This window comes from Phoca vitulina, unplaced genomic scaffold, assembly GCF_004348235.1.
Source record: "Phoca vitulina isolate PV1807 unplaced genomic scaffold, GSC_HSeal_1.0 scaffold52, whole genome shotgun sequence".
Classification (NCBI taxonomy): domain Eukaryota; kingdom Metazoa; phylum Chordata; class Mammalia; order Carnivora; family Phocidae; genus Phoca; species Phoca vitulina.
Genome location: NW_022589755.1, coordinates 7385212 through 7407362, shown reverse-complemented (window position 1 = coordinate 7407362; position 22151 = coordinate 7385212). Strand labels below are relative to the sequence as shown.

General features: G+C 57.2%; 3 protein-coding genes across 4 annotated transcripts in view; 2 read left to right on the top strand and 1 right to left on the bottom strand.

Annotated features, from left to right (window-relative positions):
* The first annotated feature begins 5 nt into the window (after positions 1-5).
* SYNGR4 (synaptogyrin 4) lies at positions 6-7431 on the top strand. Its single transcript, XM_032387936.1, has 4 exons — positions 6-122; positions 5288-5525; positions 6716-6855; positions 7158-7431. Exons 1-4 carry the CDS (start codon positions 30-32, stop codon positions 7389-7391), a joined length of 705 nt encoding a protein of 234 aa, XP_032243827.1. The 5' UTR covers positions 6-29; the 3' UTR covers positions 7392-7431.
* A 2681-nt stretch (positions 7432-10112) lies between these two features.
* Positions 10113-20577, bottom strand: KDELR1 (KDEL endoplasmic reticulum protein retention receptor 1). 2 transcript variants are annotated; one of them, XM_032388367.1, is made up of 5 exons: positions 20125-20577; positions 16988-17088; positions 16479-16637; positions 12087-12339; positions 10113-10888 (listed from the first exon to the last, which is right to left on the bottom strand). In XM_032388367.1, exons 1-5 carry the CDS (start codon positions 20234-20236, stop codon positions 10854-10856), a joined length of 660 nt encoding a protein of 219 aa, XP_032244258.1. In that variant the 5' UTR covers positions 20237-20577; the 3' UTR covers positions 10113-10853. The 2 variants fall into 2 exon arrangements, with proteins under 2 accessions (XP_032244258.1, XP_032244259.1); XM_032388368.1 differs by lacking the exon at positions 20125-20577 and adding an exon at positions 17742-18021.
* GRIN2D (glutamate ionotropic receptor NMDA type subunit 2D) overlaps positions 19609-22151 on the top strand; it is a 37269-nt gene continuing 34726 nt past the window's right edge. The window contains exons 1-2 of the mRNA XM_032388944.1: positions 19609-19923; positions 20753-21016. The gene's annotated coding sequence lies outside the window, so the exon portion shown is untranslated. The remainder of the gene's footprint in view (positions 19924-20752; positions 21017-22151) is intronic.

Sequence of the window (22151 nt, the reverse complement as noted above, 5' to 3'; positions counted from 1 at the left end):
CCCAGGACGGCAGAAGCAGAGCAGCTGCCATGCACATCCCTGAAAGCCTCCAGGACCTGGCTGACGGTGAAGCCGTGCAGTTTCTGAAGAGGCCAAAGACGATCATCCGGATCATTGGAGGGGTGAGGCCCTCCTGTGGCCGACTGCCCCATGGGTGACAGGAAACAGGAGTTCTCACCTCTCAGACACAGTGTGGAGAGAGTGTGGGGGGGGGGTGTAGGGGGAGGAAGCGGCCAGATTGGGAGAACAAAACAAAAGGGAGCTAATCATTGAAGTCACCTTTTACTGAGCACCTCACTCTAGGCCCTGTGCTACTCTGAGCGCTTATTAACTCTCAGAGGAAGAAACAACACTTCCAAGTACGTGCTATGCGTCCCATTTTTGAGATAAGAAAACTGAGCATCAGAGAAAGTTAAATCACTTTTTATTTTATTTTTTTTAGAAATCATTGTTTAAAGGCTGCACTGTCCAATGGGGTCGCCACAAGCCACATGCGGCTATTGCAATTTAAACTAATTAAATAAAAGATTTCATTTCGAAAGGTGGTCACAGTGGCCACCTTTCAGATGCCCACCAGCCACACGTGGACACTGTGGATCTAGAGCATTTCCGCCATGGCAGAAAGTTCCACTGGACAAGTGTTGGCTAAGCGCACACAGTAAGAGGCAGGGCCAGGATTCAAACCGGGATCTGTGAAATGCCAGAGCCTGTTCATTTTGCACCTCTCAGACAAGGCCCAGGACAGGAGCAGGGGCCGGGCCCTTGGGGAAGGAAGAGGTACGCAGAGGGGGACGAGAGTACGTCATGTAGAGCTAAGATACCAGGCATTGGGGGAGGGGTCACTGTGGGTCAGGCACTGTGCCAAGCGAGGGCTTTATAGGTGTTTGTTTGATCATTAATTACCACATTCCCGGAGTGAAGACACCCGGGCTCAAATCTTCATTCAGCCCAGACTCGGCTGTGTGACCTGGAGCCAATCACAGAGCCTCTCTGGACCTCAGTCCCTGAGGGGGTTAGAGCTGTGGATCTGGGCTTTGCGCTTGGCCAGCTCCCCTGCTCTCCTTTGACAGAGCTGGAAAGTGAGGCCCAGGGAGATGATGAGACTTGACTGGGGTCATGGGAGCAGGTGGATCAAATCCAGGGTCCTAACCCAGGGCTTCTCCTTCCTACCCCTTCTGGAACCTGGAGAAGGATCCCAAGGGCCTGGCTTAGAATCCTGGCTCGGCCACAGGCTGCCCCCGTGGGATGGCACACTCCCTGCTTTGCCTGGGCCGCGCCTGGTTGAATCAGCTCTAGTGTCACCCTTCATTCCCAAAAGTGCCCTGTTTTGGTGGATAATGTACCCAGTCACCCTATGTCTGTGTGACCTTGAGAAAGTGACTTGACTTCTCTGAACCTCTCATACCCTCATGTGTAAGAAAAGGCCCTGATACCCTGCTCGTAGGAAAGACTGTTCTGAAAGTGAAACCAGTTTATGTCCCTAAACTGATAAGCATGGGCCTGGAAAGTATTAATCATGCTTTAAATAGCGATTATTATTAAGGACACGTCACTTCTGTGAGCAAGGAGAGGGATGGACTTGGGGGGCCGAAGGTGATGGGGACTCGTGTACATTGCCATTCCTCCCCAGGGGAAGAGGGGAATTAGGAATTCCGCGTCCCAGTTCCGAGTCCCTTATGGGCATTAGCTCTTCCGCTCCTCACCATGACCCGATGACATGGCCGTTAACTACCCCTGTTCAACCCAAGGGGAAACTGAGGCTCACGGAGGTTGAGTGGCTTGCCCAAGGTCATCACCCAGCTGGCGAGCAAGTCAAAGGATTCTCACACCTCCAAAGCTTCAGAAGGAAAAGCGGGTGGCAAGGGAGGAGGCCCAGCTGGCGTGGACAGGCGTGGGGAAGGGGGAGGGCAGGCCACGGACCGTGCCAGACGTTTTGGTCACGGACTTTGCCCGCCGCCTCCATCCTCCCTCCCTCCCTCCCGCCCTCCTCCTTCCCCCCTGGCCTGGCTCCTCGGTAGGGAGTCTCTGGGCAGCTGGTGCTCTTGTCCTTCTCACTGCCGCCTGCCTGCTGGTGCCTTAACTGATGGATCTTTGCTCCTTCCCTGGGGACAGGCCAAGGAGGGCATGGAAGGAAATTGGACTCTGGCTTCAGGGGGTTGGGTCCCCCCCCTGCCCAGCTGAGCCCCCTCCCTGAGTCTCCAGTGCCCGGTGCTCACACCACAGCCCAAGGTTTTCGGGGTCAGTGGACGAACAGCCCACAGGCTCAGAAGTCTGGAGGGCCGGATCCCAGTACCCCCTGCTTTGCTGACTGACCTTGAGAGGACACTTCCCGTCTCTGGGCCAATCATGAGAACCATCATCAGGCCTAGGCCCCCACCCCCTCTTCACAGCACCGAGACAGACTGGGAAACTGAGGCTCCAAGAGGCGAATGATTTGCCCAAGGCCACACAGCTGACGGAGCCGGATGCGTCTGGCTCTTTCCACTCCACTGTAATGGCTTCGATTTATCACCTGTGAAACAGAAATGACTCAGTGACGTCTACCACGTGGGGCTGGTTCGAGGGAGGTAGTGCAGGTAAAATGGATACGGGCTCGAGTGATCGATGGGCCTTCCAGTCCTCGGCCTGGCTCTGTCCCCAAGCAGCAGAGCGAGATGCTCCCCTTCTGTGGACTCCTAGCTCCAAAACCGGGAATGGATGCGAACAGCCTTGGATAATGCTAAAGTGCCAGACGAAAGAGGGACTGGTTGTCATTGTTATATTATGATTTGTATTCAGAGAAGGCAATTAAGGGAAAGGATAGAGGAGGGTGGACAAAGGCTGAGGAGTTTAGGGGCCGATCCTTTGCCTCCTCCATCCCTATCTGAAGGGCAGGGCAGGAACAAAGAAGGGTCCAAAGTGACTCCTTCACAAAACACATTGGCTGAGGTCCAAGCTGGTGGTGGGGATAGAGAGAAGGGTCCCCTATCCAGGAGGAGTTCAGATCCTAGTGAATTCCTTCCCCTCACCTACTCCCCCACTCCCATCCCCAACACCGCCACATCCAATCATTCACCAAGTCCAATTTTATGTCCTAAATATCACGGGACTCCCCAGAGCTCTGACCTCAGCTCAGGCCTCAGCTTTTCTGCCTGGGCCTTCCCACCAATCCCCTTTGTGGTCTGTTGGCCTCTCTCTCTCTCTCTCTCTATCTCTATCTCTCGTCTTGCCCCCTGCAACCCATCGCAAACCTGGAGATTTTTCTCTGACTCCAGAGCTAAGTCTGACCCCGGCCACCCTCTGCTCAGAACCCTCCACACCTGAAGTTAAATCCAAGTAAGAAATTTCACTTTCCATGGCTCCCAAGTCCAGGCCCCTCCATCTGGTATTCAAGGCCTCTGAGGCTCTGGCTCCGGCCCACTTTTCCAGCCTCATCTCACCCTCCATCCCTTCAGTGAGATTTCTGTCCAGTCCCTGAAGGAGCCCCATTCTGCAGCATCTGGCTTTTGTACACACAGTTTGCCCCCCTGGAATGCCCTTCCTCCCCGTCTGCCTGAAAATCTCCTCATTCTTTAATGTGCAAGTCAGACCTCACCTTATTTCCTCCTAAATGCAACCCCACGACTTCCGAACTGGCTCAAACCTTGACCCAGGCCACAGCCTCCTCTCTGGCCTCTTGACCTCCAGTCTAACCCCCTCCAGTCTGTCTCTACCCAGGCCTCAAATCCGCCCCTGCCCTCCCCTGCTCGCAACTCTGCTGTGGCTCCCTATTGCCCTCCAGACAACTTTTCTCATCCTGCGTCACTCCATACAGCCATCACCTCTTCCAGAAAGCCTCCCTGGAGCAACTCCTACCACCCACCGTACACACACCAGTTCCTTCCATATCTGGCGTGGACCTTACCCCATGGCATGGTGACATCCGGGGGCAAGTCACTGGAGCTTAAACCTTTCACTGAGTAGCAGTGCTAGGAACCCTGCCCTCCAAACGGCTGATTTCAGCTTGAGGCAGTACAGCAGGGCCTTAAAGCAGGCCCCAGAGCTGGGCAGCTTCCATTCAAACCCCGGTTCCGGCACCTGCCAGCCGATTGGCTTTGGGCAACTCCTCAGCCTCTCGGTGCCTTGGATTCATTATCTAAAGCGATGGGGCTGTTAGTAGTACCCACGTCCTAGGGTGGCTGTGAGGCTGGCTCAGGCTCGGGCTCGCGCTCGTGGGGTACTTCAGTGGCATTTAATACGTAAGCACCGCAGAAGACGAGCGCGGACACAGACGGCTGTACTAGAGGATGCTGTCTGCAGCACGTACAGGCGAGACGCTGCCGGACCGCTGAAGCTATGCTAGCTTTTTAAAAAAGTCCTGAAGAGGGGCGCCTGGGTGGCTCAGTTGGTTAAGCGACTGCTTTCGGCTCAGGTCATGATCCTGGAGTCCCCGGATCGAGTCCCGCATCGGGCTCCCTGCTCAGCAGGGAGTCTGCTTCTCCCTCTGACCCTCCCCCCTCTCATGTGCTCTCTCTCGCTCTCTCTCTCTCTCAAATAAATAAATAAAATCTTAAAAAAAAAAAAAAAAAAAAAAGTAGTCCTGAAGCAAAAAAAAGGAAGGAAGGAAAGAAAGAAAAGATAAAAAAAAAAAAAGAAAAGAAAAATGGTAACGTTTGTTAGATACTGAATGTTACATCTCTCCCTGTACTTTTGTGTGTGTGTTTGGAGTACTTTACGAATTTATTTTAACAAATTAAGAGGAACGAGGTGAGCAGGGAGGGGGGAGGAAGAAGTTGCTGGCTGAGGGAAGGGCCTGCAGGCAGAGGATAATCATGGGTAGCAAATGCTTCCGGAGCTCCTCACGTGTCCCAGGCACTGCGCTACGCATTTTGTATTGGTACCCGGGTCTGGTGGCACGTACCGGGTTGGGGTGGCAGAAGGGGAGCATGGGGGAGGTGGGGAGAGGGCGAGGGAGTGGGGAGAGAAAGATGAAATTGGAAGAGCGAGACCAGTACAGACCACGCAGGAAGGCAGGGTGTGAAAGGACCTCTGTGGGGGCTTGCAGGAGACAGGCAGAGGGGCCGAGACTGGAGGCAGGAGGCCAGGAAGGAGGCTGGGGTGAGGTTCTACAGGGGAGAGGATGAGGCCCAAACTAAGATGGACAGAAGAGGGGTAAGGAGCAGTAGGGATAGTCTTGGAAGCCCTGAGGATGTGACAGGGAGAGGAGCGGGGCCCACCATTCCCAGACAGGGACCCTGGAGGATGCACGGTTTGGGTGAATGCTGAGCTCCGCTCGGGTCCGCTGGGAACCCCCCTCCTGCACCACCAGGTCTTCTCCCTCATCGTCTTCTCTTCCCTGCTGACCGACGGCTACCAGAACAAGACTGAGTCTTCGAAGCTCTACTGCGTCCTCAATAGCAACAATGTGGCCTGCAGCTTCGCTGTGGGAGCCGGCCTCCTGGCCTTCCTCAACTGCCTGACCTTCCTCGCCCTGGACGCCCACGAGAGCTGCGTCAGCAACACCCGCTTCAGGACGGCCTTCCAGCTCCTAGACTGCATCCTGGCTGGTAAGCCCCCTGGGACTGATCCTAGGGCCCCCGGGACACCTCCCTTCCCCACCCAGCCGGCCCACCGTCCTCCACACGTGACCTGAGGCCTCACCCCTCCCTTCTGGAAGCTCTTCCGCACCTGCTGTTTCCCCCCAGGGAATTATTACTCATCCTTTAGACTCAGTGTAAGGGTCACCTCTTCTGACCCCCAGGCTAATTCTAGAAGCCTCCCTTCTGCCCTGCTTTTTCCTCGCATTCACCTCCCTTCTTCACAGAACATTTCTTGAAAAGCCCCCCGGGGGCAGGAGGTGGGGTTCCAGCACGGAGCCAGGCAGACCTGAGTTTGAAATCTCAACTCGGGCGCCTGGGCGCCCTGTGGGTTCGAGCGGCTCTCTTCCCCTCTGAGCTTCAGTAGACGCTGGGATGAAAACCTCCACAATGCAGGGCTTTTTCGGAGCATGAAAGGAGAGAAAGGAGGACTGGAGTAATGTTGACCTTTTCTGGGCACTTCCCACATGTCAGGCACAGAGCCAGAGGCCCCACGTGCCTCGTCTCATGGACTCCTCAGACCCACCTGAGGAGGGAAGGCCTGCTCCTACCCCCATTTTGCAGAGGAGGAAACTGAGGCTTGAGGAGATTATGTAACTGGGCACACAGAAGCTGAGGGGCAGTTCCAGGCTTCAAAGCAAAGTCTCGCCTCCTAACCACTGCCGAGTACTCTAGATAGAGCCTGGCACACGGGAAGCGCCAAATAAATGAGTTCCTTTTCCTCAGGCCCTGGGGTTCCCTCCTCTCAGTCCGACCTCAACCTCCTCCCCACCTCCTCCTCCCCCCTCCGCACCAGGCCGATCCCAGCGTCTCAGGGCTGGGAGGGCCCTCAAGGTTATTGAATCCAGGGCCGTCCAAGGGAACTTTCTGTGAAGATGGGACTGTCCCATACCTGCATTCCCCAGTGGGGGAGCCACTGGCCACATGGGGCCACTGAGCGCTTGAAGTGTGGCCAGTGCAACAGAGGAGCTGGGTTTTTAAATCCTATTTTAGTTGATTGAAATGCAGACAGCCACACGTGGCCCGTGGGCCCTGGTAGCGGCCAGCGCGGCAGTGCGCTTTATGGAGGGCTGGGAGGGAGAGGCCACCCGGCCAGACCCTGGCCCCACCCGCCCTGAGCCAGGCTCCCCCTGCCCCTCTTCTGTCCTGCGACCCCCCAGTCCTGTGGACAGGCATCTGGCTCGTGGGTTTCTGCTTCCTGGCCAATCAGTGGCGGCATTCGCCACCCAAAGGGTTCCTCCTGGGAAGCAGCAGCGCCCAGGCCGCCATCGCCTTCGCTTTCTTCTCCATCTTCATCTGGGTGAGGATGGGCCCCCTCTGGGGGGCAGGCTGGGGGGCTAGAACTCAGCTCCCCTGGGAGTGGGGGAGGGCTCCTCCCAGGGCCTCTGCTAGTCTTCTCTGTGACTGGGCAAACTGGAAAGAGGCCCCCCCTCACCCCGTGCATTGCAGCCCAACCTTAGGCATCGTGCTGTGTGCCCTTGTGCAGTGAGCAGTGAACACAACTGTACCCTGGGCTCCCTCCCCGGCCAGCCCCCAGCCCCGGTGCCTCTCCTCCCCTGCCTAACCCAAGCCAGCCTCTGGCATGCCCTTTCCTGCCCACAGATATTCCAGGCCTACGCGGCCCTCCACGATCTCCGGAATGATACTACCGTCCCTTACAAGCGCTCCCTGGATGAGGGTGGCGTGGTGCTGACCACCCTCTCCCCACCTTCTGCCGCCAGCCCTGTTAACACGCCCACCACTGGCCCCAACAACCCGAGTTATGCCAGTTCTGCCCTGCCCCCCTATCTGACCACTCCAAAGGCCCCCCGCCTCGCTATGATGCCCGACAACTGAACATCCTCCGCCACATCAGTAAAGAGATAATCCTCCCTCCAGAAGGGTTTCTGAAAACAGCCCTCTGTCCTTCTCATGTATGTTCCTCTCTGGTCTTTTGAGTGGCCAGGGGTGGGGAGAAATCCTACGAGGTCACTTCAGGGGTCTCTGCACTGCACGGGGCCAAATTTCCCATACCACCTCCCAGACTCTCCATCTGGGTGCCACTGGGACGACAGCACACCCCAGTGACAGGAAGGGGACATCGCTTTTGGCCCCTTCAATCCTCACCCTGGCCAGAGGAAAGAGGCACGAGGCGCCCTGTTGCAAGGTCGGGCAAGCTCACATGCAGAGAGAAAATGCTTCTGCCCATGGAGAGAGCACTAGGAAGAACCAGGGCCAACACTGGGGGCAGCCCTTCCACTCACCCCAGTGACAAGACCCAACTCAAAACCAAGGAACAGGGGACGGTGAGTTCGTGAATGAGATCAGGGCAGAGCCTTGTCTGCAAACATTTGCGAGACTGTCTTGGGGAAGAGGAAGGGATTTTATTCTAGAACCCAGAAGGCAACTGGGGACTTGGGCACAAGATGAGCAGGTGACCCCAGTGAGTGAAGCACTCATTAAGGGAGTAGCAGGGACAGGGGCCATGTCTCGGAGTGGCAGCTTTCACTCAGCACCCACCATTCAGCACCACGCGCCTGGGTATCTAGGGCAGCACTGTCTGATTAATATGTCATGCAAGCCAGGGGGCCGGGGGGGGGGGGGGGGCAGAATATTAAACTGTCTAGTAGCCACATTGAGAAAAGTAGGATGAAACAAGTGAAATTAACTTTCATATATTTTATTTAACCCAATATATCCAAAGTATTATCATTTATTTTATTTCAACACATCCTAGGTATAAAAATCGAGGTCTCTTACATTCTTTCCTACAAAATTTCTGAAATCCGCAGACAGCCCATCTTAATCTGGACCCACCACATTTCAAGTGCTAATGGTTGCATGGAGCCAATGTATTGGACAGCGAAGTTCTAGAACCTTCTGTTTTTTTCTAGAACAATCAGAAATCCACTTCTTTTTATGTGGAGTTCGTTGGCAACGAATAGAAAGAAAAACTGTTAATGTTATGCAGGCCAAACAAAACCAACCCACACGAGGGCCACTGTGGCCTGCAGAGCATTCATTTACAAACTGGACAAAGGGATACCAGTCGTGGGGGCGGGGGTCACATGGGGGTTCTATGGTCCCCCTTTTTTTTTTTTTTTTTTGAGGTTTCCTGTGTGGCAGTCCCCATGCTTGCTCCTTAAGGTACAAAAATAAGTAGGACGTGGTCCCTGTGGGCATCTTGGGAAAAGAGCAGCTGGGCCGTGGAGTGGGCAGTGTTCTGAGGTTCGAAACAGGAAGTCCCTGAGTACTAGTCCCAGCTCTGTCACTAGCTGGATAAGCGGGGATGTGGCCCTTCATTTCTCCGGGCCAAGCTGTCTTGGCTGGAAAACTAAAGACTCAGACCAGATTTCGATTGATGGTGTTCAGACTGCACACGGAGAGGTGCCCCCCCCCCCCCCCCCGAATCATCCCAAGCGGCCCTGTTCCTCCGTCTTCCCACTCAGGCTTCTGGGTAAAATTCCTGTAAACAGAAGGTGCCTTGGCTTACAAGAAAGAAGCAAAAACAGCTGAAAAACGACATAGAGGTGGCTAAATGCGCAGGCTGCAGCATCGGGAAGCTCAGGGACAAACGCCACCTCTGCCCCTTGTCCCTAGGCCCTGGTTTCCTCCTCCTACTCAAAGTACCCCCCTTCAGGGGTGCTGTTGGGGTCCAGCAGCCTCATCCATGCAATGCACACTGCCAGGCACGCGGGCTTGGGAAACTCCAGCTACCCACCTGCCGAAGCTTCCAGAGCCATCTGACAGAACTGAACATGGCTCGGGAAGGTCTTGGCGGACATCTAGGGAGCCATCCTGAACCAGGGGGCAAAACTCCAAAAGCCTGACAAGGTCCAGGCAGCTAACGCAAGTGAAGGAGATAATAGGCCAGGTGTGAAGCCGATCAGGAGGGAGACGTGGAAAATATTTGGCTTTTCTTTTAACTCCATGAAACAAAAACAAAAAATGCCCGTGTCAGCCCAATAATAAACGGTAGCAACCCCTCGGCCAAGTCCTGGGGATGGTGATGGAAGGCTCACATCTCTTCCATTCAGCTCCAGCCATCTGTTGCCACCCGGAAGCGAGGACCCAGCATTGTCAGGTTGATGGATTTTTTTTCAAGAGAAGCCAGAAATCCAGATTTCAATGTGGAAATCTGATTTCTAAAGGCTGGCAACAGATTCCATTTATTTATTTATTTTTTCTTTTTAAAGAAAACAGAGTGGCTCAACAAAATGCCAAATGAGGGCAGGACAGGGGCTGCCCACTGGTAACCTCTACAACACATGCTCTTGAAGGTCCTCTGCAGTACTGGGATTCGGGAGAACGGCCAGGAAAGTTCTGTGCCAAGATAAAGAGAATCTTCAAGATTTTCTTCTCTTCCCCACCACCCCGCCCCCCAAAACCTCTTCCCCATCACAGCCGTGAGGAGTGAGGGTGCAGCTCAGAGGTTTGCTCAGAGCAAACTCGGGGAACCCAGTTTCTCACCTGTTTGCTCCTCCCAGGCCTCGGTCGCCTCCAGGCTGTCGATGGGATAAAGGAGAAGCAGAGAGAGGGGCCGGGAGGGACCCCACAAACACCAGAGAGAGGGCAAGGAGTAGCGAAAGAGGCATCATTTTCCTCGGTTTATTTCAAGAGAACAAAGAATCAACCATCAATTCTGTACAAAAATGTGGCTGTTGAGCCACAGTGACCCTCAGGCCAACCCCCTTTGCCATGTCTGGCCCCCTCGCCCCCCGCTAAATTGTCAAAAAATGAGGACAAGACCAAAAAACCCCAAACTCTGGGAAAAAATTATATTGAAAAGTCAGGGAGACCGTCCCTCCCCTCCTCCCTCTCCCCAGTCCTGAACTTTGGGGGGTTTGGCGGGGAGGCTGTGTTCTTGGCCACGGTGGGAGGTCAGACAGGTGGGTATGTGCAGGTTTAGTGTTTGGCAATGGGCAGAGCTGGGGGGTAGGGTCTGCAAGGGAGCCGAGGGGCTTTGGGGGAGGGAAAAGATCTCCGACCCTGCCCCGCCCCACAGGACACTCAAAAACAGTTTATAAAAATCGGGGGCCAGAGAGTAGAAGAGAAAGGAGTCATCAGAATCAAAAACTAAATAGTGGAAAGATTTTTTTTTTCTTCTCTAAAAGGCAAAAAACTACAAACACCCCAGGTCCTGAGCTCCCCAAGACTTGGGTCCTCCACCGCCCCCCTGAAACCCGGCAGGAGGGGGGCCAGGGAGTGCGGAGAGGTTGGTTCTTTAAAAAGTCACCCCTGGACGGGAAGGCTCTTCGTTGTTCGCGCCTTCCTCCACCTCTCGCGGGCCGCCGAGGAGAGGGATGGCCGGGCCCAGGGCTACGCCGGCAAACTCAGCTTCTTCCCCTTCAGGACTGCGAGGAGACAGAGCGGGCAGGCATTACCCGGGGGCCCTGTGGAGGGGACAGCCTCCCACGCCCGCTTGGATGCTCGGCTGGTGGAGCGGCCGGGAGGGTCAGCCACAGGGCCCCACATCATAAGCTGGGAGGACAGGCCTGAATTGCCCAGGGGTGGGCTGAGTGATGCAGGCAAGAGGCACCTAGGGGTCTCAGAAGGACAGGGTCCAAGGGCCTGGTAGGGCTGGCCAGGTGCCACCGTCCCCCTCCTGCCCCCCCCCTCCCGCCCAGCCTGGGGGCCGCAGGCTGCCTCCACGCTCTGCCCTTACTGTCCCCTCTTTCCCTCCTCATTTCTCAGCTCCCTGCTCCCATCGCCGCCACCTCAGACCACCCCCCCCATATAAAGCAGCCCCCTCACCCTCCCCGGTTGCTCACTGACCCATCCCTGGTTTCTTTCTCTCTTGCTGTTTGCAACCATCTCTCTCTCCTTGTTCATTCACCATCACCTCCAGATTAGAACACAGGGGAGGGGAGGGCCACCTTTTTTCCTTCTGCTGCACGCCCAGAGACTAGCCCTGGCCAGGGACACAGAAAGTGCTCAACACATTTGTTGGATGGTTGAATGAATGAATGAATGAATGAATGTATGAATCTTGGTGGGCCTGAGTCCCTGAGGGTGAGGACAGAGACCAAGCAACAGAGAGGAGCCTCTCCCTTCTCTGAGCGCTGCTGGGGTTGGGGAGGTAGGAATTCTGATCTTTTATGGGACCTGGAACCTCAGGGTGGGAGGAGGGCCTAGGACAGATTCTGAGAGAGGAAAAGTCAGAGGCCACTCCTGCCCGCTCTTTGTCCTGTCTCTTTGTCCTCCAAAGGCCCAGGGGCTGGGGAGAGGGATGCCCGCTGTTTGTGGGGTCAAGGGAGGACGCTGCTCTGCAAGCAAGCAGCAGCCCCCACCCCACCCCACACCTCCGATGCCTCGCTGCCCTTTCCTCAGGGACACAGGGGCTAGGAGAACGATGCCTTGCTTCTTAGGTAGGCAGGGGCTGGAGGTCCAAATTCCTAGGAGGGCGGTGAGCCTGGGACCCCAGAAGCTGGGAGAGGAAGCCTGCCCTCCCTCGAGGGCTACAGGGCTGGGGAGACGGAGCCTGGGCCCCAGGGAGGGCGGGAGCTGGGGACGGGGCAGGATGCCCCGCGGCCGGCCCTCCATGCTGATTACCTTTGGTGATGTAGAGGTAGAAGAAATCGCAGTAGAGGACAGTCTGGACTAGGCCCGCCACGATGGCGATGAGGTCGAAGAAGCCCTCGAAGTGGTAGCGCCAGATCCAGTTGAAGAGATAGAGCGTGCGGTAGACACCCAGCGCGAACAAGTAGTGGCTGGTGATCGTCTCGGCCTCCCCCGTCTTGCTCACCATGAACAGCTGGGGCAGGATGGCTACCGACTCCAGGTAGATGGAGAAGGTCCAGAGGATCTGTGGGGAACCGAAGAAGCACGGGCAGGGAGCAGGGTGAGGCGGGAGGGCAGGTGGCGGGCGGCCTCGCGGTCACCGGCGCAGGGATGGTGGAGGGAGAACGGGGACAGCGATGCTGAGCGGGCCCAACAGTGATGCCAGACACAGCTCCACCCGCGTCCCTGACTCTGCCACTTAATCCTCGCCACCACCCCTCCAGGGAGAGCCTGTCACTGGCATCCCCATTCTACGGATGAAGAAACTGAGGCCCAGAGATTTGCCCAGGAGCACGTGGCTAGGAAGCAGCGCAGCTGGGACGCAAAGCAAGGGTTTGGAGGCAGTGCTCATGAGCACTCTGCAGTCATGCCCCTCCAAGAGGCAGGCCAGGCTGGAATGTTGGCTCTGAGATTTCCCTTCTCTGAGACCTTGGGCAAGAGACCCAGATTCTCTGAGCCTCCACCTCCTTATTTCTAAAGTGAAGCTGATTTTCCCACCCTTGCTGGGGCGCTATTCAATGTGTAATCTTTAGAGACATAAATCAGGCTCTGTCACTCCCTGGCTTGAAGTCCTCCAGTCACTGCTTCTTATCACAACCAGAATAAATGCCAAATTCCTAATGGTGGCCTTCAAGGCCCATTCCAGCCTCGTCCCTTACTCCCTCCTTTGCTCTCCAGGATGCAGCCTCCTAGCCGGTACTCCAACACGACACACTCCTTCCTGCCCCAGGGCCTTTGCACTCACTGTTCCCACAGGTCTCCCCCCAAACTGTCACATTTGGCCTCTTCCACCTCCTTGCAGCCTCGTTCATCCATCACCTCTGAGAGAGGCCTCCCCTGACCAGTACTACCCCCAGGACTGTCACATCACCCCCCTCTGTTCTCCTTCCTGGCAGCTCTCAGCAGAACAAGAGCGAGCTGCACGAGGCCCAGGATCCTACATCTTGTTCACTCCGTGGCCACGGAGCCAGGCACATATTCGATGCCTGAATGAACGAGTGAGTGAATGGGAGCAAGCCCCCCGTGTGCTTGTCTGTTGCCGGCCACCATTTAGAAAGCAGTGACAATCATCACTTGTGGGCAGGACAGGGCATCGTAGGAGGGGGAAGGAGAGACTGCAGACATCTGTCAGCTCCTTCTCGGTCCTCAGCAACCTGAAAGTCCCACCTGGGGTGACTTTCGGTCTGCAGACCCACCGAAACCACCCCTCAGAGAACGAGGCCAGGTGGCAGGTGGGGCTCCTCCTCAGTTGTTTTGGTTTTGTGGGAGAAAAGGGGGGAACATCAAGAGTGCATTCGTAACAACTCACGCTTACATAGCATTTACCATATCCAAGGCACTGCTCTACCACCTTATGGGTATTAACTGGCTTATGTCTTAATCCCAGGAGGTGAATCCTATTGTTATCCCCATTATACAGAGAAGAAGACTGAGGCCCAAGGTCACACAGCCACAATATGAGTAGAAGTAGACTCCTACCCAGGCACTGGACTCCAGCATTCACTCCCATGATCACTCAGGATCCTCCAGCACAGCTCTTAGCAAGTCAGGTGTATTGAGGCTCTCAAAAAACATACCCATTAAATTGATGCACGCCCAGCTGTTACCCCTGGGGTCACCCTTGGAGAAGAGAATTATGACAGAAGAGGAGACGGAAGGTCACATTTTCATTGTGTTCATTTCTCTATTCGTGATGTCTGAATTCTTTTTTTTTTTTTTTTAAGATTTTATTTATTTGACAGAGAGAGACAGCGAGAGAGGGAACACAAGCAGGGGGAGTGGGAGAGGGAGAAACAGGCGCCCTGTGATGTCTGAATTCTTAAAGAATAATTTTCTTCCATGATTCAAAAATAATTTTTTTTAGGGGCGCCTGGGTGGGTCAGTCGTTAAGCATCTGCCTTTGGCTCAGGTCATGGTCCCAGGGTCCTGGGATCGAGCCCCGCATCAGGCTCCCTGCTCCGCGGGAAGCCTGCTTCTCCCTCTCCCACTCCCCCTGCTTGCATTCCCTCTCTTGCTGTGTCTCTCTCTGTCAAATAAATAAATAAAATCTTAAAAACATAATAATTTTTTTTAGCACGCACCAGTTAATATCATGGGCTTTGCGAGCAGGTGGACCTGGGATCAAATCCTGTGAGCTCTCCCCTCTGAGCCTCACCTTAGTGCTCCAAGAAATGGGGATGAGGATGTCTGCGTCCTGGGCGGCCAAGGGGTCAGACAGGATGATGGCCTATGTAGAATAGCCACCGCAGAGCTGGACACACAGTGGGTACCAATACTTTGCACAAGTGACCTCCCCCCTCTGAATGAGGGAACTGCAAAAGCTGGAGCCAAGTGGCCTGGGTGGCTCAGTTGGTTAAGCGGCTGCCTTTGGCTCAGGTCATGATCCTGGAGTCCCTGGATCGAGTCCCGCATCGGGCTCCCTGCTCGGCGGGGAGTCTGCTTCTCCCTCTGACCCTCCCCCCTCTCATGTGCTCTCTCTCATTCTCTCTCTCTCTCAAATAAATAAATAAAATCTTTAAAAAAAAAAAAAAAAAAAAAAAGCTGGAGCCAAGTGTCCTGGGTTCTGGTCTGGCCACCTCCACCTAAAGCAAGCCCCAGTGCTTTCCCCCTGCCTTTGTTTCCTCATCTGCAAAATGGGTAAGTGCTCCAGGAAAGGGGTGAGGACAGTATGTTTGCAAAGACCAGGACCTACAGCCAAGCCCAGGGTTCCCGCCACGGCGCAGTGCAGCCTCCCTCTGACATTCCTGGGACCTGTGAGCCGACATCGCCCTCGGTCAGATTTGTCTGGCCTGCACAGTGCTTTTGGAAATATATTTTGAGGGGTGCCTGGCTGGCTCAGTCCGAAGAGCCTGTGACCCTTGACTTCCGGGTCGTGAGATCGAGCCTCACACTGGGTGTAGAGATTACTATAAAAAAGAAACTTAAAAATAAAAAAAGAAATATAGTTGGAATACGTGGCCAAATTTGTAAAGCTCGATCTTTCAGGAAAACTCCTGAATTGTGGCCTCTTTTGAAAACATCAGCACATCTGGCCACTCAGGGCCAGCTTCCTGCAAGGCCAGAGGGGGCCTTGGGGAGGGAAGGCTGCTCTGATTTTCTGATTCCCGCTGGGCCTCAAGAGGTATGAGATCACAAACTTAGCACAGGCTCTCTCAAAATTCTTCCCAGGAATTTGTACAGGTGCTACCAAAATGCCATGGAATAAAAACCACGACTTTTAGAAGAAGTATCAGCACGGTATTAAACTTCAGTCATTAAACTAACACTGACACAGGACTTGCTACCTAGGGCCAGACACTGTGCTTTACCACTATGAACCTCTCATTAGAACCCTGTGAAGAGCTAATTGATTATCCCCATTTTACAGACAAGGAGACTGAGGCCCAGAAAAATAACAGACTTGCCCCAAAGTCCCACAGCTGCTGAGTAGTAGAAGCTGGCTTTTGAATCACCCCTGCTCTCTGGTTCCACAGTCTATATGTTTAACCATGAGACCATGCCACACAATCAGTAAATCCTCACAATGACCTGATCGGGACCTTACAGATAGGGAAACTGAGGCATGGAGAGGTCAAGTCACATGCCCAAGGTCACGCTAATAGAAAGTAGTTAAAGTGGGATTCAAATCCAAGTAGTCTGGCTCCAGTGCCCCTGTTCCCAATTCCTGAGCTACTCATTAAGCCAATGACCTTGGACAAGTCATTTAGACTCCCTAAGCCTCAGTTGCCTCATCTGTAAAATGGGGCTGCTGTACAAAGAAATGCTTAGAGCAGCACCTGGAATACACTGAGTGCTGCTATTATTGCTTTAATACCATCCAACTCCCAAACCTGTGTGCTGAACGTGTATGTCCTAAAATAAGGAAGTCTGGGGGCGCCTGGGGGGCTCAGTCATTAAGTGTCGGCCTAAGACTCAGGTCATGATCCCAGGATCCTGGGATTGAGTCCCGCATCGGGCTCCCTGCTCTGCGGGGAGTCTGCTTCTCCCTCTGCCCCTCCCCCTGCTTATGCTCCCTCTCAAAAAAATAACTAAAATCTTTTAAAAAAATAAGTAAATAAAATAAGGAAGTCTGAGCAAACCCTGCACAAGGAAGCCCTTGAGAGGGTCCACTGTCAATAGCTGTTCTGCCACCCACCACTACCAGGACCCTGCCAGGTAGCCTACCTCTAGAGGGGTAAAATCATGGTTGACCAGGAACGCCAGGATGGCCGTGGGAACAACAAGGAACTCCACCCGGAATGTATCGTGGTTCCCATCGTAAGTGGCTTTGAACTTGCTGTAAATCATCCAAACTGTGGTGAAGGAACAGGCAATGTAGACCACCTGCCAAGGGGGGATGACGAGGAGGGCACTTCAGCTCAAAGTGCAGGGCCTGAGCCTCCAAGAGATTGGAACTTAGGAGTCTGGAACCCCGGCCGCTTCCTCCCTCAGACCCAGGAGTCCAGGACCCCAGCCTCCTCCCTCAGACCCAGGAGTCCTTACCCCCAGTCCCTCCTTCCTCACATCCAGGAGTCCTCACCTCCAGCCCCCCTCTCCCTTGGGCTCAGGAGTTTGGAACCCCAGCCCCTTCCTCCCCTGGGCCCAGGAAGCCTGGGCTCCATACTCCCTCCTCCCTAGGACCCTCACTTGGCTCCCCCCTCAGGAGGGGCCAACAGGTGGGGTAGAGCCTTTACCTTCATGCAGGTGTTGTAGAGTGAGATGTAGTTGGTGAAGAGGTCCAGGTATCGGGCGGTGAACACCACAGCAAACAGGACCTGGCTCTTCCCTGAAATCCCTGCGGTCCAAAGAGAGAGTGGGGGGTAGGCTGGGAGTGGGCTGCCCGGGAATAAAGCAAGGCCCAGCGCCTGGGACCAGCCCAGAGTCGGCTCCAGAGTGCAGCTGTCCCTGGAGGCCTCCCCAGCCCTCCCCGCCTGAGCAGGGCCCTTTCCCACGGCCCACAGCCAGGGGGCAGCCCGGCCCCGAAGCTACTCCAGCCCGAGGCTCTGTCCCAGGCTAGGCCTCACGGCCACTCCCGGCCCCCTCGGGGTCCTCCCACAGTCCGGACACAAGGTGGGGCCTCGGAAGGACCCCCCTTGACCTCAGCCCCCTGGAACCGGTCGCCGCTCTCCCGCTCCCTTCCTGGCCGCCACGGTCCACGTCACCAACTCCGGGCCACCTCCCTGCCTGCCACGGTTCCCGGGGCCACCAGAGAAGGGCCCGGGGGGAGCTGAATTGGGTGCCTGGAGCCACCCCCACCAAACTGTATGCACCCCTAGTCTGGGGAAGGGAACTGACCCCCCGGTGACCCCGGACTGGAAGGGGGATCCCCAGCAAGCAGCGGGGGGCTGGGTGGGGAGACCCGTCCCCCTCGTGCCTCCAAACCCTTCCCCGAGTCCTGCGATGTCCCCCGCGCTGCCCCCCTTCCTCCCGCCCCGCTGGGCGTCTCACCGGCACAAGAGCGGGACTTCCAGATTTTGAGCAGTAGCAAGATGATGGCTAGGAGGTGGGAGAGGTCTCCCAGGAATCGGAAGAGATTCATGCTTTGGGAGGGGGCTCTGGCAGGGCTGGGCTGGCGGGAGGCAGGCTGGAGGGGGTCTGCCCCCCGGGACTGATGTTCTGGCCGGGTAGCTGGGCTGGGGGGGGGGCGGGAGAGGGGCCCTCGGGTGGGCTCCGCTCCGGGGAGGGGGCTCTGGGAGGGGGAGCCGAAGCCGGAGCTGGTGGCCGAGCAGGAGCTGGGAAGAGGGAGGAGGGCGGGAGGGGGGAGGAGTCCGGCGGGAGGCTCCGCCCCCGAGGGCGGAGTTCCGGCTCTCCGGCGCCCCCTATGCCCGCACCTCCGGGTTTGCGGAATCGGCGCTAAAGGCACCCCCAAGGCTGCCTGTTAGGAATTTGTGGGGTCGATGGGATCTGAAACTCCCAAGTCCAAGTCCGGCACCTGCTCCTCCAGGCGGCCTGTGCCTTTGCGAGGGTGGCGGCTCAGCCTCCCAGCCTCTGCCGTTGTCAGGGACTCGGGAGGCTGGGCTGCGAGTTTTTTTAAAATCCTAGACAGGGCCCCAGACGCTGGCCTTTCAGGGGCCTCCAGCTCCAGTCCCCCCAAAAGACCAGAAAGCAGCCCCCAGCCCCTCCCTCAGACCCAGGAGTCTGGCGCCTCAGCACCTTCATCCCCGAGGACCCAGGAGCCCTTCTGGGTCTGAGCCGTTCTGGAAGGGGACTCAGCCCCCTTCTTCCCTCAGACCCAAGAGTGTGCCCCCCCTTCCTTGAGACTTAGGGTACCCCCTCCACCGACTTGTGTCTCCAGCATCCTGGCCCGGGAACCTAGATGCACAATCCCTTCCTCCCTCTGGGACCCACAGATTGAGGTCCCCAGCCTCTTGTTTTTCGGGAATGTGAGTCTTCACCCCTGCTCTCCCAGACCCTGGAGTCAGCCCCCCACAGCCCTGCCCCCTCACAGGCACACACACACACACACACACGCACACACACATGCACACACGCGCGCGCGCACACACACACACACACTCTCCTGGGCTCTGCCCGCGGGGGCCCAGGTGTCCTGCATTCCACCCCACCCCCCCACTTTAGAGAACGCTGGGCCCAGCCTCTTGGGCATGAGGGGCGTGGGCTGGGCAGCTGGCCTGAGGGCCACTCCGGGGGCCAGGCTGTGTCTAGGAGGAAGCAGACAGCTGCTTTCCTCTTGGACGTTTGAGTACCCATGGGTGACGGAGGCCAGGGTGCCTCAGGAACAGAAGTGGTATTGGTTTCCTCAGAGGCCTGGATGGACTGGGTGCCTGAGGGTGACATCCATGAGTCTCGGACTCGTGGGACCCTGAGGATGGTTTGTGCTGGGGGGTCAGGTTGTCTGAGTGCCCAACAGGGACTGGGCCTGGAGGAAGGGATCTGAGGGAGGAGGCACTGGGGCCTGGACTTTAGGGTCTGAGGGAGGAGGGGGCTGGGGACTTGAATTGCTGGATCTGAGAGAGGAGAGGGCTGGGAGCCTGGACTCCTGGTTTCATGGTGGAGACCTAGTTTGCAAGCCTGGCCTTCTGGGGCAAGAGAAACCAAAAGATGGGTCCTAGCGCGGCGGAGACTAAAGTCTAGGAATGGCCTCCTGCTTCTCAAGCCTCAAAGTGGGGAGGGGGCAGAAGTCAGCAACCCCTGGGCCCTGGAGTCCAGGGCGGAAGCTGCTATGTCAAGGCTGGGTTCTGAGTCCCTGCCTCTCTCCACCCCTCCCACCCCCCCCCCCCCAACACACACTTCCCCCCCTTTTTATTTGTGGACCCCTCATTCTCTTGTCCCAGGAGGGAGGCAGAGGCTGGGAGCTGGGGGTGGGGGGCGGCCCCCTCCCCCAGCCCCGGCAGGAGGAGGGGTCCCCAGGGAGGCCAGGAGGGGGGGCTGTGGGTCTCCCGGCAGGGGCGGATGGGGACTGAATGTTAATCGCATCCCGAGTGAGTGTGTGTGTGCGAGAACAGAGCGAGTGTGCGAGTCCCTCCCGCTCCAGGTCCTCCAAGCAGCGGCTGCCGCCGCCACCCTCCGCCCGCAGCCGCCCTCGGCCACCAGTGCCCAGCTGGGGGGTGTCGGCCTGGGTGGGTCCGCCCGGCCCCCAGGGGTCTCTCGTGCGTCTGCCATCTGCCGGGTGAGGATCTGTGTGTCAGGGTGTCTGGGGCTGGGCTGGTGAAGGGGGGGTGTGTCTGTAAGGGCTGCGGCGGCCGAGGGAGGGAGGGAGGGAGGGGTCTGTCTGTCTGTACCGACTCTGAGCCTCCTGCCTGGGTGTCGTGGGCCCCCCCCGTCTCCTCCCCCCGCCCCAGCCCCCCAAACCCGGATGGATGGTGTGTACCTGGACTCTGTGCCTCCTGCCTGCGTCCGGCCGGGCGTCTGGCGTCCCCAGCTGCCTGTGTCCTCCTGTCTGTCCGAACAGCCCCGGACGGCAGTGGCAGCCCGGCCCCCATTGGACCCCCCTGTGTGTGTGTGTGTGTGTGTGTGTGTGTGTGTGTGTGTGGCTCCCTCCTCAAGCTCCGGGGGTGTTGAGGGGGAATCCCAGGGAAGTGAGGTCGTGCGTGTGTGCGTGTGTGTATGTGTGTGTATGTGTGTGTTTCTGCCTGGGTTTGAGTGTGGGGGTGCTGGGGGGGGGTCTGGAGGTGGCCAAGCGAGGAAGGGGCAAGCAGTTCCCCAGACAGGCAGCCTCCCGCCCCTCACACTAACACACACACCAGCCACCGGCTTCAGAGGTGACCCAGACAGACAGACAGACACAGACGCTGGAGGGGGGGGCGCTGAGGGCACAAAGGGTGGGGGTGCGAATGAGCCAGAGAGAGGCGGGACCGGACACATGGACCGGGGGGAGGAGCCGGGGCTGAAACAGCAGAGGGGGGCACCCCAGGTGGGCGGAGGGGGGATCCCCACGGGGTCGGGGCGGCGAGAGGACACCCCGACAGCCTCCGCAATGTCCGGGGCCCAACTTCCAGTGCAACATGTGTAGCAGCGCCCTCGCCTAGTTGGGGTGGCCGCAACCTTGGGGGACAGACAGGGCAGGACGGGACTGAAGACGAGGAGGGAGAGCCGGAGCCGGGGACAGGCAGGAGGTCCCCACCGCCGCTGCCGCCGCCGCCGCCCCAGGGCTTTGCCCCCCAGCGGTTCCCTGAGCCCTCCGCCGAATCTTCGGGTCGCTGGACTCTGGGTTCCGGTCCTGCCTCCCCGCAGTACCCCCCACAGAACAGGGTCATGAAAAGGTAAGGCCGGGGTAGGGGATGCGGGGGTGGGGGTGGGAATGTGGACCCCCAGATCTAGGACAGGGAAAGTTGGCCAGGGGCCTCAGGGAAGGAGGGGGATTGCATGGTGAGCAGGGGTCTTTGCCCCTCGCCAGCTCCCTTGTCTCCTGGAGACTCTCCTCCACCCCCTCTCTTTCTCCCTCTCTGAGCCCCTTTTTCCTGGGTCTCTACTCCTCAGACCTCCTAACCCCCCATTTCTCTGACACTTTGCACCCTCTCCCCAGCCCCGTATACCTGACACCCCATCTCTCTCTCTTTCCCCCATCTCTCCATCCCATCTTCCCTCTGCATCCCCCTGCCCGCATCGGTCTCCCCCCTCGCTGGCCGTTCCTCTCCCTCTCTCCTCTCGCTCTCCCCTCCCTTCTCAGAGCTATGAGTCTGCTATTAATACCCCCGCCAAGGACCTTGAGGGCATCCAGGCCCCAAGCACCCCTCACCCCAAGCTACCACCCCCTCCTCAAGGTTCTGGAATACCCTTCCAGCCTGTTCTGAGCACCAGGATTAGGGTGGGGAGAGAACGGTGTTGGAGGGGCGGGGGCGGGGGGGGTAGAACGGGATGCCGTCTGCGGCACGACACGAGGGGGGGGCGGGCTGTTGATCAGAGTGGCCTCTCCTCTCTTCTGTGATGGATTGGGGGGAGTGATGGAGACAGGGACACCCCAGGAATCTCTGGCATCCTCCTCCTTCTTAGCTGGGGGACAGCCTGTGCTGTATACAGGACCTGAGTGGGGTGACAGGAGGCTGGAGCTGGCGGGGAATGGGGGGGGCTCCCAGGATGTTGGGACTGATGAGGTTTGAGGCAAAAAGGGGGTTCTTAAGGGAAGAAATGGCTATGGGCCTGGATTCCTGGTTTCTGGGCATAGAGGAGGCTGGGCACCCAGTTTAGGGGGCCAGAGGGGGCCAAGACCTCTGGGTCCTGGGAAAAGACAGAACTGAGCATCTGGACTCCTGGGTCCTAGGGGAGAAGCGTGCTGAGAGCCAAGATTCTTGAGTCTTTATGGGAGAAGTTAGATAGAGCTTCTGTGTCTGAGGGAAGAAGGGGCTGGGGGCCCAGTCTCCTGAGTCTCTGACAGGGCAGGGGACGAGGGGGGTCCGG

Bases quoted from the DNA above. Each gene is read 5' to 3' on its own strand.
- SYNGR4 (XM_032387936.1), top strand. From the start codon at position 30: ATGCACATCCCTGAAAGCCTCCAGGACCTGGCTGACGGTGAAGCCGTG. The intron at 123-5,287 runs GTGAGGCCCTCC...CTGCACCACCAG, and splicing joins TCATCCGGATCATTGGAGGG to GTCTTCTCCCTCATCGTCTT. The intron at 5,526-6,715 runs GTAAGCCCCCTG...GCGACCCCCCAG, and splicing joins CCTAGACTGCATCCTGGCTG to TCCTGTGGACAGGCATCTGG.
- KDELR1 (XM_032388367.1), bottom strand. From the start codon at position 20,236: ATGGGGGCCGGGCTGCCACTGCCGTCCGGGGCTGTTCGGACAGACAGG. The intron at 16,638-16,987 runs GTAAAGGCTCTA...CCCCCTTGGCAG, and splicing joins TCTACAACACCTGCATGAAG to GTGGTCTACATTGCCTGTTC. The intron at 12,340-16,478 runs GTAGGCTACCTG...GGTTCCCCACAG, and splicing joins ATGATTTTACCCCTCTAGAG to ATCCTCTGGACCTTCTCCAT.